This window comes from Equus przewalskii, chromosome 6 (genome assembly GCF_037783145.1).
Source record: "Equus przewalskii isolate Varuska chromosome 6, EquPr2, whole genome shotgun sequence".
In the NCBI taxonomy this organism is placed as follows: domain Eukaryota; kingdom Metazoa; phylum Chordata; class Mammalia; order Perissodactyla; family Equidae; genus Equus; species Equus przewalskii.
In genome coordinates, this window is record NC_091836.1 from 76,416,193 (window position 1) to 76,441,625 (window position 25,433).

Here is a 25,433-nt window from a genome sequence, read left to right on the forward strand (position 1 = left end):
AATCCAAGTCCTGGTCGTTTCCTAAATTCTTCACTGGATCAGAGAATCAAGCCTGGATGGCAGTACTCAAGAGTAGGTCATGATGGGATCTTATCATCACAGAGCCAAGATAGTCGAGACGATGCAAGATTTAGGCAGCACCACACACTGTGGAAGTATCTAGTGCCCTTCAGGGAGACCAAATGCAGCCACAATAGCTGTCTGCATAGCTGCAATGTCTTATCTGGCACAACAGAGTTTGAGCTCATTCATGCCACCATTTGTATCAGAATATCCAATCCGTTGAATAGGTGCATCAGTAGGAAATCAGCCAATGGTCCAATGCTTTGAAACCAGGCATGAAACACTATTCAAAGTCTATGCATTGCAGTACATCAGGAACAAGCAGAGAATAACATGGCTGAATCCAAGCTAATGGGGAAAGAGATTTGAAAGAGTTAGAGAAGGGAGCAGGGTCCCGGGAAAAGGGCTGAGACTCAGGGCTAGAGTCTGATATCCCTGGGAAGGATTGAAGTACTAGTCCTAGAACTGCTGATTAGAAGGGAGATGTCAGAGCCAAAAGACAGCCCCTCTGGCAGGGCCTTCATGAGATAGAGGGAAGTCAAAGACTGCAAACATATAAGGATTTGTTTTCATATATAAGACCATAGATCTAGCTGGCAGTATAGGAAAAGTGTGGTCACATCAGCTGTAGTTGGACGACTGACTCATGAGCTGCCAAGTATGACTTGATTTCAAGACCAATGGGTGACAGTTGCCACCTGTATTTATTAAAACTTAAATAAAACAAAATATCATCTCTTGTAATAATATAACTATAGTTAGAAAATACTTGTTTCAATTTTATTTGTACATATATTATTTGTGTGTGTGTTGTGTGTACTGGGTCACAATGTAAACTGTTTTTCTTATTAATGGTCATTATAAAATCTTTAAAAAGAATATTGATATAGGTAAAATATACTTAAGGACATCAACAAAATAATCGATTACTGATCTCATTTTCCAATAATTTTTGATAAGTGCAATTTTTTCACTGCTTTATCATGGTAAACTTACATGTAATGAACTGTGTATATTTTATGTGTACAATTTGATGAGTTTTGACATGTGTATATAATAATAAGCTTTTTAAGATTCTTATTAGTTTATTTACGATTATTTGTTTACAAGCTATCTCCCTGACATGGTTCTACATTTCTCCAGGGTAGTAGTCCTACCTCACTCCATATGTCTGCATCACTCAGCATAGAGTAAATTTTCAAGAAATATTCACTGACTGATGGAATTAATGAAAGAGCAACTGGATGCATCCTGCAATAAGCAGTCTGCATTCACACACACAGGCACTGGCACTCATACACACTCAAATACTACTGAGAACTAATCATCCTATCTAAAGCATAGTATAAAATTTGGAAGGCACAACAGATGAAAGTCCAGCTTCATGATATCCTTGGAATGAGGAGATCCTGTGACCAATCAGAAGGAGAAACACAAGGTATGATCACCTGGACTAATGGTGCAAGTGAGAAGGCATCAATGGCAGTCATTATTCCAGTAGAAATAGGAACAGGCTTTCAATATGCAATCCTGTTCTCTTTCTCATTCTTAGCCCTAGAGAGAATATATGGAATGTGGTGCCAAGCTGAATACGAGGGTACTGGGGCAAGGAGTGCCCACACACCCAGTGTTAGCATTTATGGAGCTCTGGATCCTTCCCACCTCCCAGAAAATGGGTGGTGAATTTCAAGAAGCTTTTATCTTGCATCCCAGGTATTCCCTGAGCCCAGTGAGTGTCACCAAGAGAGAATATGCTATGAGTGAAAGAGGAAGAGAACACGTGTTTTAAGAGGGATGAAAAGTCAGAGTACAGCAAGATTCTGGTGTTTTAAAGGATGTAGCTAGATTGAGAGATGATAGAGCTTTGGGTTTCTTGGGCCTCTCAGCGCACAAACTGACACCCTCAGGATGAGCCCAGTGGCAAGATTTCTAAGACTGAGGAACCTAGAGAAGAAAGAAAAAGAAAAATCTCCTCGCCCAAATAGACTATGGGGTGTAAAAATAAGGAGGTTGCTTCTCCCAGGACGGACTCATGATTTCTGGTTCCGGAGAGACTTGGTCCCTTCAGCATCTTCCCCTTTCTTACCTGGAAGCCTGAGATGAATTTGTTCTAAAGATGGGGAAGTACAAGTGAGGGGACTTCACAGTGAGTATAGCAGAGTGAGATCCAGAGATCCAAGCTGCAGATCCAGAGTTGGGTATTGGATTCCTGGTGATTCTCAGCCCTCTCTCCTAACAGCTGGGCAGGAACTGGACATTTCAGTGGATTCCATTCCAAGCTCGGACTGTATTCTTGAATGAGTTAAATACTTATTTTTTGAGTGCCAGCACTGAACCGAATCTTTTTCTGAGAGGATTCTTGAAAGATGAGGCCCTGAGAGATTACGTAAACAGAAAATTCCCTAGGGTTCTCCTTGGGCACAGTTCATTTGTATTATCTCCACTCACAGTGAAATACCATGGGACATTGTGTAATTTTTTTGCAATCATAGATGGAATTCTGTGAATCTTCTCTAATTCAAAATCCTTCCCTACACAAAGGAAAAATTTTCTAGGCTCTGAGCTTGAGAAGGACCCAAGGATTCGTCCATTCTGTCCCTTCTCTCATTTTTAGAGCAGAATCAAGTGTGTAAACTTCATTCAAGCGGAAATCTGTGCATCCTTTATTTTAAATCCTCAGAAAAGTGGAAATTTTCACCCTTCTTCAGTATTTCTCTATTAAAATGGGTTACAATTATTGTTCTTTTGAGGATGTAGTGGTCACTGTTAAACAATGTTATCTGGTCCTAAAAAATAACAGGTTTGAGAAAATTTCTGTAGAAATTAAGGGTTTGAACCATATGAAAATACAAGGACAGATCCATATTTTTCTGAGGGATGCTAGGTTGAAATTACTCAATGTTATATTTTCTCATCAATGTTTATTTCTTTTTATATGAAAAATATTGTAACTTTATTATATTGGTTACTAAATTTTCTCCATCCACTTTTTCTTTTAATGGTAGCACTAATATAATTATGTATTTATTGCTCAAAAGTAATTTAAAAATTCTATCATTTAATGTTTTTTATATTTCCTAATATGAAGTTTCTATTGAATCTAAACTCCATTCTTTCCATTATAGATATTTAATATAACCTAACTTTTATTACAATTTTTTTTCTTTTTTGGATTGTCTATCAAATTGCTATTTATTCTAATGAACAATGTTGAGTTGGGATTTCATATGTTCTTACAACTATCCAGAGGAATGGGACTAATTTGCCCATTCAAGTTCTCTCTGCTGTGTTGCTGTTGCTTTTATTTTATTCAAATCAGTTTGCCGCAAATATATTTTCAATCTGTTAGTATATTGTAAAGAACATTTTATATTTTCCACTTAATTGGATTCAAAAGTTAATTCCTAATTACTTAACTCTTTAGTGATTATTAGACTTTTCTCTATAATTTACAAGATTTAGTAACATGTCCACAGAATGGGATGGATGAGAAAGAAAAAAAATCAAGAAAGATTGAGATCAAATTTGGAAGATTGTGTAGATGCTTGTGACTTTTGTCCTGATAAATTATACGGAGAGAATTAGTGCTACTATTATTACTATTTCCATATTATAGAAAAGTATAGTGGAATTCCTATACATTTAGTGACTAATCTGAGGTCAGAGTTGAACTAAGCTACGACTCTAACCTTGGTCTAGTCCTAGGGCTCTCTCTCTTACCTCGTGCTGTACCATTTCCCAGCATGTGACCCTGGCTCCAGGTAAGTATCTACAAGGGAAGTTAGTGTTCTGATGCTGCAAGAAAATAGGTAATAAAAATAGGTAATATAAAATAGGTAATAGAAAGGATTTTTTTGTTGTGCTGACAGTAGAATAGTGATAAAAATGACCCTGTCCAGAGATTTAAAAAGATGAGTAAAAAGATATTTAGTGGAATAGAGTTGTTTGTTCCTTTATGTGATTGTTTTATAGAGAAAAGTTCTTCTTTGTGCTGTGAGTAATCAACTACGTTGACCCCTTTGGAACCTTTGTCATATATCCAGAGTTAGCACATATGGGAAAGACCTATGGAAGGAACGGGAAAGACCACTTCCATTTCAGATGTCAATTTTGAACACTTGTTCACATTCAGCAATAATAATTGGGGCAGAGGCGTTAAAGGAGCAGGTTCCCCGCAGAGAACTCGTGTACTATGATCCTCATTAACAAGTGTGCTGGCTGCTTTCACACACCAGCTTTAAGGCATTAATATTTTGTAACGAAGCTTATTTGTAAATAATATGTCAATAGAAAGCACTTGGCTGTCTTAATGTAACATGGGCCACTGGAGGGACTGATGCTAGAATCCAAAACATAGATATCTGATAGGAATTTTTTCCAGAGTCTGGAACTCTGGTATGGATCTGGGAAGATCTGTGCACAGTAAAGCGTCTAATATTATATGACTACAAGTTCACAATAAGAAAGAGATACGAACTGAGAGATTTTGCCACTAGCAACTAGTAGTAAAGTCTAACATTTGTGTCTTTATTCAATATCTTCATTTTTCTCTTGAGTTTTTATTTCCTTCTTTAAATAGACCTATCAAAAAAACGTTCTAGCAAACTTCCTATGTGATTGGGTACAGGATTGTTGTAGGGAGAGGAAAGAAAAATATGAAGTGAAAAATAAGATCATCTCTGAATGAGAATTTCAAGCAGATCCTGGGATGTTGATCAGAGGAATGAATACATCCTTAGCTATTGAAACAGATGGCTGATGCAGACAAAATTTTGTCTCTAAGGCCAAATGAGGACTTACCTCCAGTTTGTTAGATTTTCAGAATTATCAAAATGTGGAAGGAGATAGCTTAAGACGAAGAGCAGATATGGGGCCTCATCTAGAGGCACTAGGGCTTCCATATGACATTGGCATCTACAGTCTCTGGACAGAAGTTAATCTCCCCAGTACTCTCCTGAAGGCCTCCATTACCTCCTTGTTTCTCAGACTATAGATAAGTGGATTCAGTACTGGAGTAATGATAGTATAAAATAGAGAGAGGATGTTGTCCTGTTGAGGTCCATGGTATAAACTGGGCTGGATATACATAAACATGGCAGTCCCATAGTACATTCCTACCACAGTCAGGTGAGAAGAGACCATGATCAGAGCTTTCTGCCTTCCCTCTCCTGAGGACATGTGGAGTGTAGCAACTGGGACAAAAGTATAGGAGGCAAGGATAGCAGTAAAGGTGGGTATGAGGAAGGTCACACCCGTCATGTACACCATGAGCTCACATCTGGAGGTATCTACACAGGCCAACTTCAGCAAGGGTGAGTTCTCGCAGAGCAGGTGTTTTGTTTCCTGGGACATGCAGAAAGGAAAGTGCATGGTATATGAGGTGTGTATCACAGCATTCAGGACTGCCAGGATCCAAGATGTGGCCATGATTAGCCAGCAGATCTTTGGCCTCATAAGGACCATGCAGTTCAGAGGATGATAAATGGCTACATACCTGTCATAAGCCATGAATGCCAGCAGGAGGTCCTCTGCACCTCCCAAGGTGAGGTCTACTAACATCTGAAAGGCACAGTCCCCAAAGGAGATGGCGTTCTCCCCAAGCAGATGATCCACAAGTGTTTTGGGAGTAACTACAGATGCAAACGCCAAGTCCATGAAAGAAAGCTGGCTGAGCAGGAGGTACACGGGCACCTGGAGCCAGGCATCCATTGCAGTGACCGGGAGCAGCAGGCCATTGCTGGTCAGGGCCAAAATGTACAGGGCTGAGAGTGTGACACACAGCAGCTCAGGAGACCTGCTGTCATTCAGAATCCCCACCAAGATGAAGTCACTTCCCAAGGTGGAGTTCCAGAGCTCCATTCTGTGCTTCTTTAGTTATCTGAGATTTTACAAAATCTAGGTAAGGTAGGTCTGATGTGATCACTGGGGACTCCCTGGATTTACAGTGTTACAGCCTTTGGTCAGCAGGAATTAACTGCTCAGTTTATGGCACCATATTATACTCTTTCATTCATCAGTTAACTCCCCAAGTATGTACTGATCACTTATTTTTAAAACAGCACATTTCTTCCCCGTTTCTGACATTTCCTTCAGTGTTAAAGGAGTACCATTTGTGCAATAAATTTGGACTTGTCTTTGCCTCATCATCCCACTCACTTCTTCTGAGAAACAGGGAGCAAATTAATGGGAAATATTAAAGGGAAAATCTGGGCAAATACTATGCAGCCTCTTTCTCTTCTTTTTGAGAGTTGAAAGGTCTTTAAGGAGGCTTGATACACATCCCCATCTCTCTCCCCCAGGTTTTGAACCAATTGAGAAAGTTATTTGTGCAGACCCAAATATTATTTCTTTTTTTCATAAAGCAAAAACTGAAGAATGTAGCTTATAAGTCAGCGGACAATGGGATCCCTAATACCAACCCCCAAATGGATATAATTATCTTTGCAATCAAGGCAATGCAGGGCCAAGTCAGTACTTCCCACAAAGAAGGGCTAGTGGGACAGGGGAAGAGAACAAGCCAAGTAATGTCATTGTCTTTCCCCCCAAAAGAGAGAAATTTATTCCCGCTTATTCTCCAATTTGATTATATTCCTCCCCCTCCCTTGGGAAGAAATAAGGGGAGAGTCAAGACTAGGTATCTTACATCCCCTCTCACCCCTATTGTGTGCCAGGCACTATGATAGTTCCCAAGCACAGTGGGATACCAGTCACACTCTTGTGAGGAACATTTAAAAATGGGTGTAATTACAAATTGTAAAATGTATCACAAAGGGAAAGAATAGACAGTAATTCTCACATAGATTGGTAATTAAGGAAAATCTCTGAGAGAGTGAATTTTAAGCTCAATTTGAAAGATAAGCATAAATTATCCAAATGAAGAGAGGTGAAGAGATATCAGGCAGAGGATACACCATGTGTAGAGTCTCCAAAATAGAAAAGAGCTTATAATTTCTGAGGAGCTAAAGGAAGCCTGATGAGGTGGGTACTACTTGAGATAAATTTGGAGAGAGACATGCTCCAAATCATGCTTGGCCTTTTAGGGCATATGGAGTGCAATGCAAAGTTATTTAATACATATGTATACACAGGTGTGACGTCATGGAATTTATATTTTAAAAAGATAAGTCTTATAGTTGTGTGGAGAAGTAATAGGTAGAAGGTAGGTAGGTATAGGTAATAGGTAGATAGGTAATAGGTAGAAGTAGTACTAAAGGTAGAAGATGGACAAGAGTACACAGAGGAAGATATATGCAGAGATGATTGTGGTCATCCAAGTGAGATGGACCAGGGAAATGGCACAGGTATCATGGATTCAAGATACATGTTGGAAGTATAATCAACAATTGGTGATCTGATCGACTAGATATTTTCAATGGAAATCAGGCAGAAGGAGCCAGTTTGGGAGGTGATGAATACAAGAATTGAGAGTGTTTAAGGAACTGGAAACTCTCAAGAGGATGAAGATTATTTGCTCAGCGTGAGTAGATGAATGGGATAGATGGAAGGGCACAAGGTACTGACTTAGTGGGAAAGCATGGAATGCAAGGGCTGTTTTCTCTTGCAAAATGCATAGTTTGCTGATTCTACATCGTTGTGTCCTTCTTACTAATACCATCCTAGCCCTCATTCTCTTTTTGTTGAAATTTTGTGATAATGATTTATACCTCATATTTTGACTTATCTAAGATGTTGTGAATAAAACACAATTCAAGTAGTCAAAGTCCCTGGGCTTTATATTATATCTTTCCCACAGATGACATGATCTTATTTAAACATTTTGATGCTCAAGTTTCTCACCTATAAAATGGGAATAATATTAACCCTACATGACTATCTCAGAGATCTCTTATGAGAAGTTCTACACAATTGTCATCATATTTTTTTAATTTTTAAATTTTTTACTTTTATGGCTGTCATCACAGAGTAGAATCTTAATTTAAGTATTTAATTTGCTAAGTATGAGTAATTCTCTCGTTGCCTTCGAAAATCTCTCTTTGTCTTTGACTTTTGACAATTTGATTGTGATGTATCTCAGTGAGGACTTCTTTGGATTATTTCCAATGAGCCCAATTTTGGATCCATGGGCTTCTTGAATTTGGATGTTGATTTCTTTCTCCAAATTTGTGAAGTTGAGGAAGCAGGAGGAATGTGTTAAAGGAGTGTAATTGAGAAGTTGGAATCGGATAAAATTATGGTAACTTTATGTTTAGACTGGAGGCAAGGAGGTGAGGATGGATACAAATGTTTATCAATTAATAAAAGGAGGAATAAGATCAAGGGAAGCTAGTAAGGCAGGGCTGGTGGATTTGAGAGTGATTACATCTGAACTCAATAATCTCAGTTAAGAAGGAAACATGATTATCTGCTAAAGGCGCAAAAGTGAAGCATGAGAAGAGGGTGAACTTTTGAATGCTTGGTGAGAAGAATAGGAGATGTTGCTAAATAAGTAAAATCAAAAGGATTTCTTGATGGAATTGAGAGATTAACTAAGCTTGAAAGGCAGGAAATATCACCAATGTTTTGGGTTGTGTGCAGATATTTTTTTCTTAATCCTAGGTATAGAATCAGAGAAGGTGGGTGGCACTGACGTAAAGTTGGAGATTTGTAAAAGAGGTAGTATGAGAGACAAGAAGTGCAAGGGAACTGAGAGAATTAGTGAGAGAACCTTCAAAACTCAACCATGGAGTTCAGGCTGGATGAGGATGAAGAATGATCTAGAGAAGATTGAGTAAAAGAAATAATAGAAGGATCAGGAAACATTTACTACTTTTGAGGTTGAAAAATTGTGGCAAAAACTAAGACATGTGAGAATTGGAAGAGCAGCTGGTTATAATTGAAGAGCTGAACATGTTCTTCAAAGTCAGAGGTGGAGCAGTAATCAATGGGGACAAAGCCATAGTGAATCCATTGGAATGGGTAACTTAAATTGTCTAAACATAAAAGTTACTTGTTATAGCCAAGACAAATGACAGCAGTAAGGAATCAGAAAACTATGATCTAAGTGCCAAAGTCTTCAAAAGATATGAAGGAATGACCAGAGGGCTGGGAGTTAAAAATGACAAGGGATAAAATTGCCTGAAGGAGTAGAAACATTATATGAGAATAGAGATGTAATGGTTTGGAAAGTGCTAGTGGGAGACAAGGAGAATGCCAAGCCCACCTCTCAACCCCTGGATAAGTAGAGTGTTGTGGAGTGATCAGAATCCACCAAAGAGAGCCACAGAAGTACAAATTTCTTAAGGAAGAACCAGGATTTAGTTTAGTCAAGGAAGTAGAAGGAGTATTCTGCAGATAAAGGATATAGAAATGTTTGTGTAAGAAGGACCAATGGTTTCAGAGAACATAAAGAAATGTTCTGAGGTAAGAAAGTGAGGGTGGGTGTGCAGTGTGAAATTGGGTCAAGGGAGAGCAAACACAGAGAAATATGAAAAGAAGAGTAGCTGAAATGATAGCCATTTATAATTTAGATGGTGACCAAGGATATTAGGAATGTGAAGCCTGGTGAGTTAGTTGAGCTCCAGGTCATGATTTCCTATTATTTCCCAAATTAGGCCTTATTTCTTCCACAATCCTGTCAACTTCCTTGGAGGTTGGATTACTCAACCAATGAGTAATTACTAATCCCATGAGAAATAGATTAATCCTCATCTGGATTACTACAGCAGTCTCCTAATTGATGCCCCTAGATTCTGTCTTATCCCCTGCAATCCACTTTCCACACTGTGGTGTTACAGAAATCTTAACATTACAACTCTGATGCTGCTCTCTTACTTAACATATTTTAATGACTGCCCTCAAGACCAGCTCCAATCTTCTTGACATCCTATTTCAACAAAGTTCATGATGTGTCCAGGCAGACCTATCCTGCCTCATTTCTTACTATGACCCCTAGTCTCCCCACTCTCCTGCATCCTTCTCCAGACCCCACTTCCCTCCATAATGATCAATTTGGAATTCTCCAGGAAGTTGTGTTTTCTGTTGCCTTTGCACCTGCATCTCCCTCTGACTGGAATGCTCCATTTCTTTCTTCTCTTCCCATCCCTCTTGCCCTTGATCTTTTTCCTTGGTTAAACATTAGCTGTCACTATCTCTTAGAAGCTTACTTGGCTTCTCTTAGAGTGAACAGCTGTCCTAACTATTGTACTCAAAGACTCTTATACTAATCCTTAAATTTAAGGATTGTGTCTTACTCACAGTGTTTGTTCAATGTATGCCCCAGTAGCTAAATTACAGAATATCCTTAATGATTATTTGTTGAATGACTGAGACCAACATTTGTGAGGTGTCCAAGACCTAGGGTAAAGGTAACGTTTCCTGACTAGGGTCCTGCTCCTATTTCCTAACCATTCACTTACAGACACCTCGTAATATCCTCCCAAACAGAGATGAAATCCTTACCTCAGATGGAGAGCAGATTGCTGGTAGATTTCACTGCAGGCTGTGTAGCTTGTTTGGTGGTACCAGGAAGCACAAACAGAAATTGGCAAGGAAAGGAAGTGGTTTTTGCACCAGTACTGGGGAGGATACCCAAGGTAAATGCTTAAGCTTTTTAAAATACTTTCATTCCCACTGGGCTCTGGAGAAAAAGCCATATAAAAGAAAAATCCAAGAAGGGATATGGAAAGAGGACCTAAAGGAGAACCTGCAATGCCTGGCCTCTGTTTTCCCAGCAGTGGCAGTGAGCTAAGGCCCTGTCCTTGGGGATGGCTCTTCTGCCTCCCTATGTGATGACAATGACTTTGTCCTTCTATTCAAAAGCTTTATTTAAAGGGAAATCTCTCCCTAAATGACACAATCCCTCTCTAGAAATGCTGGTCTAGGAGATAGGATTTTAATAAATCCCCTGGGCTTGATTCCTGACCTGTCACTTCTGCTTTCTTCTCTCAGTAAATGACTCTGTGCCCAGATGGAACCCACACCTGTAAAGGAAACATGGAACTTTCCACATCCCTCACAGTGACTACACCTCAGGCTAGTACTACCCATCTGCCCCAAGTCAAGGGGTACAGTGAAGACCCTATGGGGTCTCAGAAGAGCTGTAGAAGCAGGACTCTCTTAGTCTCTCCCCAAGAGGTATTCCTTTCATCGTACATATGTAAGTATCTCAGAGAAAATAAACTGAGGCTGATGCATACAGGGTTTCCTGCTTTTTTTTCTCTCCATTGTTCTGTTTTTTCTTTTTAATTTTCTCGTTCAATATTTATTGAACTCCTACTACATGCTAGATACAAAATGCTAAATTTTTCAGCAATGAAAAAAATAGACAACTGCCCCTTCTGACATGAATCTTACATTCTGGGAGGAAAAACAAGAAATAAGATTTTATAAATGTTATATTGTATATTAGAATGTTTCAAGTGCTTTGGAGCTAAAAATCAAGGTAAGGGGAATCGGGAATATTGGGAGTTATTGTTATTTAAATAGGGTGATCAGATCAGACTTTACTGACAAGGCGACCTTTGAGCAAAACTTGAAGAACATTCTAGGCAGAGAGAATTGGCAGTGAAAGGGCTCTGAGGTGGTACTGAGGAGGGCAGCAAGGAGATCAGTGGAGCTGGATCAGAGTGAGTGAGCTGGGATGTGTTAGGAGATGAGGTCAGAGAAGTCAGTGGAGTAAACATATAGAGCCATTTAAGGATTTCATCTTTTACTCTAAATGAAACTGGGAGCTATCGAAGTGCTGTGAGTGGAGAATCAAAATAATTTGTTTCTTCATTTAGGAGGATTCCTGTTTACTCTGTTAAAGACGTTAGAGGGACAAGAAAGGAAGCAAGGAGACTAGTTAGGAGGATACCGCAATGACACAGGAGGGAGCCAATGGATCAGAGGAGTGGTGGTGGAAGAGCTGTTAAGAGATATGATTCTGTATATATTTGGGGAAAGAATGTGTATATTTATAAATGTGAGTATTGTCATTTTGCCTCTGCTCAATTAAGCCACATGATTAGAGGTCTTTGCTGATGGCCCCTATTTTAATCCATTAAAAATTCTCTCGGGGCTAGCCCAGTGGCGCAGCGGTTAAGTTCGCAGGTTCCGCTTATCGGCTGCCCAGGGTTTGCCAGTTCGGATCCCAGGTGCGGACATGGCACCGCTTGGCAAAAGCCATGCTGTGGTAGGTGTCCCACGTATAAAGTAGAGGAAGATGGGCATGGATGTTAGCTCAGGGCCAGTCTTCCTCAGCAAAAAGAGGAGGATTGGCAGTAGTTAGCTCAGGGTTAATCTTTCTCAAAAAGAAAAGGACAAAAAATTCTCTCTGATATTGAGATGCATTTATGAATTCATCAAATAGTTAATTCCTACTAATTGCCAGGTACTGTGCTAGGCACAGTGGACCCAATGGTGGAAAATACATAGTTTCTGTTCTCTACATTGTAGTGGGGAAGATATCAAGGCCTGAAGAGATAGCTCACTTCTGAATTCAGAAGGTACCAGACAACCCAGAGTTTGCTAAGGAGGTAGATTTCCATAGACTCCACAATGGCACACCACCCATCTCCCCTACACACACACACACACACACACACGCACAGGGGCTGGATAAACAGCGGGGAGTCATCTTCGTAAGAGAAAGTGGAGTCCATAGGTGATTGTTCTCCATTCCCTTTTGCTCCCTGGCTGGAGGATTGGAGGGCATGAAATTTGTGCTTTCCCTCAAGAAGAGGAGAGAGCTTCTAATTCAGAGACTGGATGTTTGCTGAGTCAGAAGACCTACAGATCCTGTCCCAATGCCTTTCAAGTGTGAGGAAAGGAACTTAGGAAGAGAATAAATATTACTCTCTCTACGTGGTCCTAAGGAAACTCTTACCTTCTGTAGTCTCTGGCTAAGATTTCTAAAAACAAACCCAGAGTCTCACTCTGCCAGTGACTGAATTATAATGCCAATTGAATTCCTAAGCTCCCAAAGCATCTTCCGTTAAAGTGAGGCATTGATTGGAAAAGGATGGGATCCTGAAAATTGGATTGGGGACATATAGACAGATCTCAGTGACTCTGGAAACATTGTTCTGCTAAGCTTCTTTATCAATAGAAGCAACTCTTCACTCTTGCCTGAGAAGTTAGCCCTTCTTTGCCTTAAAAAACCTGTAATGGCCTCCTCTCAGGTTGTTGCCTTAGAAAACAATGCCAATTCTCTTCAGGGCCCACCCTCACCATCCTTCTTTGCTTCTAAACTTATAAGTAGATGCATGTCCCAGCAGACTCCAAAGGGTAGGGTACAAAGTGTAACCCCTGAGATACGCTATATATCAGAAGAACAGCATGATTTTTATAATGCATACATACAGAAATATGGAAATTATGTGTGGGAATGGAGCTTGTGAGTGTGGAATCATGACGAAAGGAAAAAAAGTTGGATCAGCCTGAATTTATTGATACAGTCTTGGTAAGCAGAGAACCTGGATTCAGCATTTCAGCTCAAAGGGTTAGAAAGGGCTACAAAGATTGTTTAGTTGGTTGGCTGCAACATGGACCCAAAGTTGATCTACTACAGTAAATAAAATTTCAGAATCAAAATTGCCTTGGTTTACTGTAAAGTGTCCAAAGTCTTAGGGAGATAAAGCTGTTAGAATGTGTTTATCACATAAGACCTACTCACCTACTCCAGGATAACACATCTTTCACTATAATGGTGAGAAATAAACTCATGAGGGGAGACCCAGCATCCTTGAAGAGTTCTGTAGTTGCTCTTTTCTGTAGGTCAGAAATTGCTACCATTGAGCAGGGATCCCTAAATGCAATCAGGATAATGGGACCCGGGGGTGGCATGAGCCAGGTGATGGCACTTAATCATCAAAGATAAGGGGAGTGTGGTTACTATAATGGATGGAGGGGTGAAAGTGGTAATCATAGTAGTCTGACTCAGATTTGTGTTATGGTTAGCTGGTGACAATATTCCTAGAAAAGAAATAGAAGGCAGCTTACTAAATTTTCACTTGATCTGTATAAGTGAGAGAGTTCTAGGTCAAGTGAGCAGAATTCTAATTGAGTCACCAAATGAGTCCCTCAACTAATTCACAGAGGTGAGCCAGTTTACAGACGGAGAGCTCCTTGAATGAATGAGGAGTCTGGGTCCCCGTGAGGAAGAACCCTGCTACACCACCAAAAATTTGTCCTGTTAATCTTTCTCCCAGCATTCCCCAAAGGGACCTAGAGTCATTAACCAGACTGACAGGCACTGGGGAAAGAGAAATAATTAGGTTTGGGGAGGCTTAGTAGACATTGGCTCTGAACTGACATTAAATCCTGGAGACCCAAACCATGACTGTGGTCCACTAAATAGAGTAGGGGCTTATGGAAGTCATAAGATCAGTGGAGTTTTAGTTCATGCCTGTCTCACACTGACTCCAGTGGTCCCTGAACCTATCCTGTGGTTATTTGCCTGTTTCTGGAATACATAATTGGAATAGACATAGTCAGCAACTAGCAGAATCTCCACATTGGGGATTTGACTGATATGTTGAATGAGGGTTATTATGGTATGGAAGGCCAAGTGGAAGCCACTACAGCCACCTCATCTACAAAAATAGGAAAGCAAAAGCAATGCTTCGTTCTGGAGGGATTGTAGAGATTAGTGATATCATCAAGGACTTGAAATATGCAGGGGTGGTGATTCCCAAATATCTCCATTCAGCTTGCCTACTTGGGCTGTGCAGAAAGCTGATGGATGTGGGTAATTATACTGGATTTTTGTAAGCTTAACAAGGTAGTAACACTAATTGCAGCTACTGTTTCAGAGGTGCTTTCATTGCTTGAGCAAATTAGCACATCCTCTGTTATCCGGTATGTAGCTATTGATCTGAAAAATGTTTTTGTTCTCTGTATCTATTAGCAAATACCTCCAGAAGCACTTTTCTTTGAGCTGGCAAGGCCAGCAATATACCTTTACGGTCTTACCTCAAAGGTATAGCAACTCTCCCAGCCTGTGTCATAATTTAGTCCACAAGAGAGAGACTTGATCGCCTTCCCTTCTCACAAAACATCACAATGATCCAATACACTGATGACATTATCCTTACTGGACCTGATTAGCAGGAAGTCGCAAATACACTAGACATTGGTGAGACATTTGCATGTCATAGGTTGGGAGATAAATCTGACAAAAATTTAAGTGTTTCCACTGCAGTGAAATTTCTAAGAGTCAAGATATCCTGTCGAAGATAAAGGAGGCCACATCTGGCTTCTCCTACAACCAAAAAAGAGGGACAACATCTAGTGAGTTTCTTTGGAGTTTACAGTGTATTCCTCATTTGAGTGTGCTTTTCCAGCTCATTTACCAAATGGCTCAAAAATCTTCGATTTCTGAGTAAGGCTCAGAACAAGAGAAGGGTCTGCAATACATCCAGTCTGCTATGCAAGCTGTTCTGCCACTTGGGCCATATGATCCAGCAGATACAATGATACTTGAGATGTCAGTGGCACATAGAGATGCTGTTTGAAGTCATTGATAGACCCTTATAGGTGAATCACAGCACAAACCCTTAGAATTTTGGAGAAAATATCTGCCATCTTCTGTAGATAACTACTTTCTTTTTGAGAAACAACTTTTGGCTTGCTACTGGGCCTTTGTAGACAGTCATCACTTAGCCTTGGAGCACTAAGTTACTATGTGACCTGGCTCCCAATTATGAACTGAGTGTTATCTGACCCACCAAGCTATAAGTTAGATACATGGACAGAAGTACTCCATTATAAAATGGAAGTGGTGTATATGAGATTAGGCTTGAATAGGCCCTGAAGGCAGAAGTTGCATGAGGAAGTGGCCCAAATGCTCATGGCCCTTACTCTTGCTGCATTACCTTCTATCAGCAGCACATACATGTAACCTCATGGAGAGTTCTCTATGCCCAGTTGATTGAGCAAGAGAATATCTTGGACCTGGTTTACAGATGATTCTGCACAATATGAAGGGACCACCCCAAAGTGGACAGCTACAGCAATACAGCCTCTTTCTCGTACATCCCTGAAGGACAATGTTGAAAGGGATTCATCCCAGTGGACAGAGACCTCCGTCAATGCACTTGGTTGTTCATTTTTCCTAGAAGGAGAAATGACCAATGGTACAAGTCTGTATGGTCTATATACTTATAGGCTGTGGTCAATGGTTTGCCTGGATGGTCAGAGAATTGGAAGGAACATGATTTGAAAATTGGTGACAAGGAGGTCTGCAGAAGAGGAATGTGAATAGAGCTCTCTGAATGGGCAAGAATCATGAACGTGTTTGTGCCCATGTGAATACTCACCAAAAGTTGACCTTTGTAGAAGAGTATTTTAATAATGAAGTGTAAGGATGACCCATTCTGTGGATACTAGTCTGTCTCTTTCCCCATTCACTTCTGTCATGGCCTAATGGGCTCATGAACAAAATGACCGTGGTTGCAGGAATGGAGGTTGTACGTGGGCTCAGCAACCTGGACTTCCACTCACCAAGGCTGGCTTGGCTACAATCCATACCCAATCTCTCAGCAGCGAAGACCAACACTGCACCCCCAATATAGTGCCATTCCCTGGTGTGATCAGCCAATTACCTGGTGATGATTGATTATACTGGGCCACTACCAACATAGAAGAGGCACAACTATATTCTTACCGGAAGAAACACTAACTCTAGATATAGATAGGCCTTCCCTAAACACAATGCTTCTGTCAAAACTGCCCTTTGTGGACTTACTGAATGAGTTATTCACTGTCATGGTATTCCACACAGCATTACTTCTGATCAACAAATGAAGTACACTTCACAGTAAGTGAACTACAGCAATGGACCCAGGCTCATGAAATTCACTGATCTTACCATGTTCCCCACCATTCTAAAGCAGTTGGTTTGATACAACGATAAAACGACCTTTTGAAGACGCAGTTACAGCTCCAGATAGGCAGCAATCCTTTGTAAGACTGGGGCAATGTCCTCCAGGATGCTGTATTTGTTCTAAGTCACCACCTAATATACAGTACTGTTTCTCCCATTATCAATATTCATGTGTCCAGGAATCAAGGAATAGAAATTGGAGTGGCTCCATTCCCTATTACCCCTAGATAGCCATTAGTAAAATTTTTGGTTCCCATCCCTGTGACTTCTCTGGTCTAGAGGTCTTAGCTCAGAACAAAGGGATGTTTCCACCAGCAGACAAAACAATGATTCCACTGAACTGGAATTTGAGACTACCACCTGGCCACTTTGGTCTCCTTGTGTATCTGAACCAACAGTGATTGATCCTGAAAACCAAGGGGAAATTGAGTTGCTACTATACAACGGACGTAAGGAAGAGTGAAACTGGGATACAAGTGATCCCCTAAGGTATCTCTTAGTACCATCACGACTGTGACTAAAGTTAGAAAATTACAACAACCTAGTTCAGGCAGGACTTCTAATGGCCCAGACCCTTCAAGAATGAAGGTTTGGGTCACCCTACCAGGCAAAGAACCTTGAACCACTGAGGTGTTTGTTGAGAGTAAAGAGAATATGGAATGGGTAGTTGAAGAAGGCAATTATAAATACTAGTTAAGACCATGTGACCAGTTGCAGAAATGAGATTTGTAGTAGTTATCAGTATTTCTTTTGTTATGAATATATGAATATTAGTTATACACACACACACACACACACACACTATTTGGTTTATATATTAACCAATTTTTTTTTGTTTTCTTCTCTCCTTTCTCTTTTCTTCTCTCCTTTATCCCTGGTCATGGAACATAAGATATAGTAATAAGTTAACTCTACATGACAGTATTTAAGTTACAAGATATCAAGTTAGAGTAGTGAACTTTCCCAAGCACTTTGCATCTTCTGGATGCAAAAAGAAAGGGTTAGTATATTTTTGATTATACACAGGATAGTTTTATTGTGTTAGGTGGAACTATGACTTTGTTATTGTCTTTATTTGGAGATTAAATGTGGTTTAAGGAATTGTGTGTGATTGCCAAGTTGACGAGGGATGGACCATGATGGTAAGTTTTATGTGTCAACTTGGCTAGGCTTTAGTACCCAGTTTTTTAATCAAATGCTAGTCTAGGTGTTGCTGTGAAGGCATCTTGTAGATGTAAAGTCCATAATGATTTGACTTTAAGTACAAGAGATTATTCTAGATAATCTAGAAGCGCCTGATTCAATCGGTTGAAAGGCCTTAAAGCAGGACTGAAACTTTCCTGAGAAAGAAGAAATTCCACCTGTGGGAAGCAGCTTCAGCTCCTGCCTGAGAGTTCCAGGCTACCCTTCCTGATAGCTTGCCTCATGAATTTCAGATTTGCCTTGCCAGCCCTCAATTGCATCAGCCAGCTCCAGGAAATAATATCTTGATATATATCTTCTACTGGTCCTGTTTCTCTGTTGAACTCTTACTTATACACTCAATAAAAATTTTGCGACAATGAAAAGAAAAATTACCTAAAGATGGCTTCTAACCAATTTAGTCACTGGGAAACTTCCTGTTATCCTTAGTTTTGACAATTTATCCATTAATTTTTGCTAGTTCATCATCTGATGTATGTCCGCAAAAATCATAGCCTTTACCTCTCCACCTCTTTCTCTGAAGATTTCTATCCAGACAGTTCAATCTGTCTTTACTTCTTGAATGCCATTCCTCTGATTTTGAATAAAGTAACATAGCTATAAATTGGAATACAATTCTAAATACACAACATAATTATAAAATCTAATTACGTATAGCTTTCCATTTTCAATTTTTGAAATCCAAGTTATGGACAAAGTTGTCAGTTATACTAATTTCTACTTTTCTGCATCTTTTAAACATTTAAAGGTAAACATTTAATGTATTAAAATAAAAGAAATATAAAAAGCAAACCCATAACAATAAAAAGAGGGAGGAAAATGGACTGCTATAGAAAGAATAAGACAACTTTCTCAGAAATCCAATTGATCTAGTAAAATAGAAGATAAGCAAGGACACAGAGGATTCACGTAACAAATGATCTAGTGGCTACATAGAAAACTTTAAAAATTAGATAGTCTAGACCAGGAAAGGAATGTCAGGTTATAAATATAGATGATAGTTGAGGTTATAATAATGAATGATGCAGGGATGCTTAATTAAAATGAAAAAGCATTTATTGAATAAAAAGTAATCCTGTGAAATTTTAGATAGCAATAATTGTCCATTAGTGATTAATAAAGGTTTTCAAGCAGAAGTATATACAGCATAACTGCTATCTGTTGACAAAAAGACTAGAGAACTCAAGCATTGAGGTAAGAAATTATATGATTCAAGCTAAAGCACCTTACGTTATTTTTAGCGCCTACGTGAGGGCCGTGGCCCATAACACTACATTTTTGACTACAGAAAACTGGTACGTATTAATAAGACTACACAGTGGTTAGGCTAAAAGTAATGAAGGCCAGGAGAATATAACAGGTTTAGATAAATTGGAAATTACTACAGTTGGTGAAATATATTAATCTATATAAAACTAAAAACAATCTCATCTGACCTTATATAAAAATTTAATACAAAGTGGGAGGACCATGTAGTTGCAATGTACATAAAGTCAAAACAAAGCAAATATGGTATATCAATCAATAACACAGTTAAAAATTATGAAATGTGGTTTCCAAAGTGTTGGAGTAAAACAGTATGCCTGCCGTCCTTAAACTCTTGGCAGACCATACTTCATCAATTCACCCATCCGATATTGTTGCTGAGCCAGACAGAATCCTTCTGTCTTCTATCATTTTATAATGGTTGAATGAAAGCAAACACTACTTCTTAGAATATTGCATCCACCTTTCTAAAGTAAAATAAAAATAAACTAGAAGGAAGATGTTCTGGGAAACCTGGGAAAATCTTGCACATCCAGGCCAAGTACCATCTAAGCAAAAAGCACCTTTGTGGCCTCTTATCAATGACAATGCTTCCTTTACCTGGAAAGGAGTGGGCTTTACCAAGTTGCCACTAGTTTTCTTAGGGTCTAGACCTCCGACTATTACACCTAAAAATTAAAAATGTAGACGTTCCAACAAAGGAAGAGAACCTAAGTTTGACATTATATACTATATAATATTATAAACATTATAATTTTAACTATATATATAATTATAATTATAAACATTATAAAATTATATATAGTATATAATTTCATGCTTTAGTTCTCTTCCTTTGTTGGTATTTCTACATTCCCTATATATTATACATATAACACATATATATCCATATACATTATACATATAATATATAATCATACATACATGTATATATCTTTATATTATACATACAATATACATAATCATATATGAGTATTGTGTATATGTGTATAATCTTGTTCTCTCTTTGCCATTACAGCTTAAGATTTCAAAGAAGTTTGTCTGTCATATTTTCCTAAATTTAAAAAATTAGTTAAAACAAGACATCATCAAGGTCAATTGATTATAAAAGGAACCAGTCTCCTAACCCCCTTGGAAGCAATAAACAGGCCATAGCCGTGAAATTGACTACAGCAGAACCTCTCTGTGTACTCTTCCTAAAATAGAGAGGACTTTTAAAACAAGACAAAATCAAAATGAAAAAATCTCAGGGGCTTGTCCAATGGTGCAGCAGTTAAGTTCACACATTCTACTTCAGCGGCCCGGAATTCATTTGTTCGGATCCCAGGTGCAGACCTACACACTACTTGTCAAGCCATGCTGCGGCAGGCATCCCACATATAAAGTAGAGGAAAATGAGCACAGCTGTTAGCTCAGGGCCAGTTTTTTCAGCAGAAAGAGGAGGATTGGAGGCAGATGTTAGCTCAGGGTAAATCTTCCTCCAAAAAAAAAAAAAGAGGAAAAATCTCACCAACAGAATTCTAAAAACTAGTTGGATAACTGATTATTTTTTAATATCTTCCAAAAAAATAAAATTATTTTATAACTCTTTTAGCAATATATGTCTCATAGAGTTCTGATTATTTCACTCACTGCCTAAAAAGGAAACATTTAATGAAGGAAAGGAGATTTTCTTTTACATCTGGCCCCTTATCTCTAAATTATTGTACTATGTCAGTTTGTTTACAATTGCAGACTTTCACCTAATGAAGGTGTTTTTTGAGGTTAAGTCAAATGACGAAAAGAGAAGGAATATCTGGATGTCTTCAGCAAAGAGAATCTCTCAAGAAAAGGGATCGGCCACTTGCCATGGTTTTTCTGATGGCATCTTTGACATCCTTGTTCCTCAGGCAGTAGATGATAGGATTGAGCATGGGAGTAAAGACTGCATATATGACTGAGATCAATTTGTTAGAATTAAATGAAGTAATAGCCCGAGGTCGGACATACATGAAGATCACAGCTGTGTAGAAGATGACCACCACGGTAAGATGAGAGGCACAGGTAGAGAAGGCCTTCCACTGCCCAGTGGCTGAGGGAATGTGGAGGATGGTAGAGACAATGAAGACGTAGGAGAGGACAGTGGCTGAGAGAGGAAACACAAGGATGATGATGGCTAGTGCAAAGTCCACCAACTCAGCCATGGAAAAGTCCGTGCAGGCCAGTTTGAGGATAGGGGACACATCACAGAAAAAATGGTTCAAGATATTATTGCCACAGAAGGCAACTTGGGAGATAAAGTATACTTTTGCCATGGAGATGGTGAAGCCACTCACCCAGGAACTGATGGTCAGCTGAATACAAAATCCTGTGGTCATGATGACTGGATAGCGAAGAGGCAAACATATAGCCACATAACGGTCATAGGCCATGGCAGCCAATAGCACACATTCAGTACAGGCAAGTGAGATGAAGAAATAGAGCTGAGTCATACATCCCAGGAAAGAGATGGTATTGGGACGAAGTAGAAACCCAGTCAGCATCTTGGGGACTGTGACAGATATATACCAGGTCTCCAGAAAGGACATGGTCCCCAGAAAATAGTACATGGGCTTGTGCAGGGACCCAGTGACCCATACAGTGAGGATTATGACCAAGTTTTCCAACAGCACAAACAAGTAGGTGATGAGAAAGAGGAGGAAAAGTAGGACCTGCAGCCAAGGGGAAGTTGGGAAGCCCACCAGGATCAACTCACTAATATGAGTGATATTTTTCTTCCACATGCTTAGGACACCAAAGACAAAGGATTTAATGACAATAGCACCAAACTGAACAGTGAAATCAACAGCAAGAGACCCTTAGGCTACAGGTACTTTATCATTAAACTTAACCCTGGTGTCATAATCTGGTCCTAGGGTGTGATTTGGGAGTCATGAGAGTCCATAAGACCCTCTCCAGAAAATCAGGCATTAGTACAGTATCGGAAAACAAATGCACCACAGACACAAAACTAAGGATCACAAAGTAGAATAATGAGGTCACACACAGGGTTCAGGTCTTGAGATCTGGGTCAAAAATAGGTATTCAGGTAGTACTAGGAGTAAATACTTTCCTTATCAGCATATTCCCAGATTTCAGGGGCAGCTATAAGGTAGGAGACCACAGTGACTGGAATAAGTGCCAACGATGGTCCAGGAAGGAAGACAGGGAAGCAGGAAAGTTCAGAATCTGTAGACAATAAAAACAGAATATCAACAGGATAAAACCCTCCTGGCCAGGAGAATTGCTGACTTTGGCCTACTCCTCAACTGTATTGTACATCTGTACATCTTTTGAAGACTCTGGCAAAGATGGTTAAAAATTATCTGCCTATTTTGGGGGTCATGGCCTGAAAAACTAAATGAAGTATGTCTGCTCTCTCAGAATAATTAAATGCATTTTGACTTTTTGGATGGTTTCAGATAACACTAATAATAATAGTTATAGATGTATATATATATATATGTCTATATATGATATACATCTATAACTATTATTTACATATATTAAAATTAACCCTATGTAGAGATATACATATATGAAAAGTTTGTATGTAATAATTATGTATAATATATATTTATATAATAATTATATATGTAAAATAATTCACATTTGCTCCCGAATTAATTCGTGTGATTCATCAATATCCTCTTCAAAAAGACTGGTTCAAAATTGTTATACTGCAGGAATGAGCATTGCTTGATTAATTCTATCTCCTCCTTGACTCTGAAACTCCTCCTCATTATGGACACGGCTTGAGGACAAGTTGCATAGGGAGCTGCCTTGGGAGAGGAGAGTCAGGAGATGCAACAACTCAAAAGGGTTCTGGGCTTCCCAGAACACAACATGATCTTAGGAGAGAACTGAAATTTAAAAACACTTTCTTCATAAATGGAAATAGAAGAAAAAGAGAAGTAAAGATAAAAGTCAGCTTAAGACTATAAGTAAAATTATGATAAAAAGATACTTTTCAAGGAGACCAATAGAGATGATCTAGAAAAAGAAATGCAGAATTAAGGGAACTGGACATAAGAATAAGATGTGGAATTTCCTAGATAATTAGTAATTATTTCTGATATATATATATATATGTACTTTACGGCCTAATACCCCCAGATCTACAATATAATAGTTAGTTATATGTATCGAAAAGATTACCACAGTGAAATAGAACTCAAATTTGACTGCTTTCTCCCCTAAAATGAATGATCCTTTAATTAATGTTAACAACTCTCTCTGGGAGGTAATTTTTACCAAGAGGTTTGAGTCAATGTGGAAACAGCCTAAATCTGAACAATTACAGAACAAGGTTGTGAAGGAATGTTTACATGAGAATGCACACTCAGTCGTGTCTGCTATTTCAGAAATCACAGAAAACAAAAGAGTTACACAACAAGAAATTCAACATGGACAAAAGAAGCCCCAGTATTCCGAGAGTACTACAGAATTAAGAAGCTACAGAGCAGTGGGACAAATAATTGGAAGACCTGAATTCTAGTCCATGATTTCTCTCTTGTTAACTTTATAACCTGAAGCAAACCTCATCTAAACTTCAGTTCCCTTAAGAATGAAAAACAGCTCTAATACTAAAAATTCAACAAATCATTCATCAAGACAATTTACGGCATTGTTAGTGGTTAAGATAAAGATTTTTTGATTACTTATTGGGGCCTAGCCCCACACTGCATATTGAAATTATAAAAATGAAAAAGTCAGATTTCTCCATTCAAAGTCTTGAGAAGGAGATAAAACAAGTAAAGAAGCCACTGCAGTTCAATGTGTTACGGTCATGAGAAAGATACATGCTCAGGTAGCTCCTAACACTGTCTTCAGAGGTGTCCTTCAAAGAAAGCAATGGGGCTTTCTAATCTGCACCTGGGCAGCGAGCCCAAATTTTGCTGGAGAAAAATCACAACCAAGAATACATGATATCAGCATAAATTTATGCTCATGGAACTCAACAGGCTCACAAACAATGGCTGGCTATCCTACACTATGTTTTAAATCACTTCACACTGCACTTTTCCCAAAGACTCTTGCGTCTGATTTCTAATCTGCCACCCCTCTCCTTCCTCCAACTCTGAGCAAAAAATTTTACTTCTTATTTTACAAAGACAAATGAGGCTACTGGGAGCATATTTATTCAGTCTCGTACTACCAGAACGTTGTGCTTACCTTCTGACATCTCTGTTTACTCCTTCCTTATTTATTAGCTAAAACTGATTTCTCCATCTGCTCTGGATCCTATGCGTTATCTCAGGAAACTCATCTATCAGAAACAACATCTCTTTCTGTATATTAAAATCATTCCAGGGCTGGCCTGGTTGCATAGTGGTTAAGTCTGCATGCTCCAATTTGGTGGCCCAGGGTTTGCAAGTTTGGATCCCGGGCATGGACCTATGCACTGCTCATGAAGCCTTGCAACATCCCACATACAAAGTAGATGAATATTGGCACAGATGTTAACTCAGGGACAATCTTCCTAACACACACAGTAAAATCATTCTTTTCACAAATATTCACAGAGCACCTACTATGTGAAAGGCACTACTCTAGATGCTTGCTATAGGTCACTGAACAAAAAAGACAAAAACAGACTAAAAGCCCTCATCTTAAGAAGTTACATCTTAGTGGAGGGTTACAGGCAGTAAATACTGTCCTTCTCAAGAAGCTGTGTAAATGCAATAATAAAAATGTAGGAACTGGTAAGTTCTATGGAGGAAATAGATAGAGAAAGTTAAATAAAATCAGGAATGTGTAGAGTAATGGCAGGTTCAAATTTTAAGTAGGATGGTTGGGATAAGCCTCATTGAACAGAGTCATGAAGAAGGTGAAGGCATTAGCTAATGTGGCTGTCTGGTGGAGGAGTTTTCCAGACAAAGGGAATAGAGAGTTCAAAGACCCCAAGGTAAGGCACAATGTGAGGAACAGCAAGGAGTCTAGTATGGTTGGAGCAGAGTGAGTGGAAAAGACAAATGAAGTCAGAGAAGTAAGGGTTAGGGGAGATGATGATGAGCGTATCACCATGGTCTTTTTAAGCACTTGTAAGCCTGTTGGCTTTTACTCTGGGTAGACTGGG

At 39.1% G+C, this 25,433-nt stretch overlaps 2 protein-coding genes across 2 annotated transcripts; both read right to left on the reverse strand.

Moving 5' to 3' along the window:
* Positions 1 to 4,977: 4,977 nt before the first annotated feature.
* On the reverse strand, positions 4,978 to 5,922 carry LOC103567465 (olfactory receptor 2AG1-like). Its single transcript, XM_008544145.1, has one exon. It carries the CDS (start codon positions 5,920 to 5,922, stop codon positions 4,978 to 4,980), a length of 945 nt encoding a protein of 314 aa, XP_008542367.1.
* Positions 5,923 to 21,141: 15,219 nt separating this feature from the next.
* On the reverse strand, positions 21,142 to 22,098 carry LOC103567466 (olfactory receptor 6B9). The gene has a single exon (XM_008544146.1). The coding sequence runs from the start codon at positions 22,096 to 22,098 to the stop codon at positions 21,142 to 21,144; it is 957 nt and encodes a 318-aa protein (XP_008542368.1).
* Between the last annotated feature and the right edge of the window lie 3,335 nt (positions 22,099 to 25,433).

Coding starts and splice junctions, on each gene's coding strand:
- LOC103567466 (XM_008544146.1), bottom strand. CDS start 22,098: ATGTGGAAGAAAAATATCACTCATATTAGTGAGTTGATCCTGGTGGGC.
- LOC103567465 (XM_008544145.1), bottom strand. CDS start 5,922: ATGGAGCTCTGGAACTCCACCTTGGGAAGTGACTTCATCTTGGTGGGG.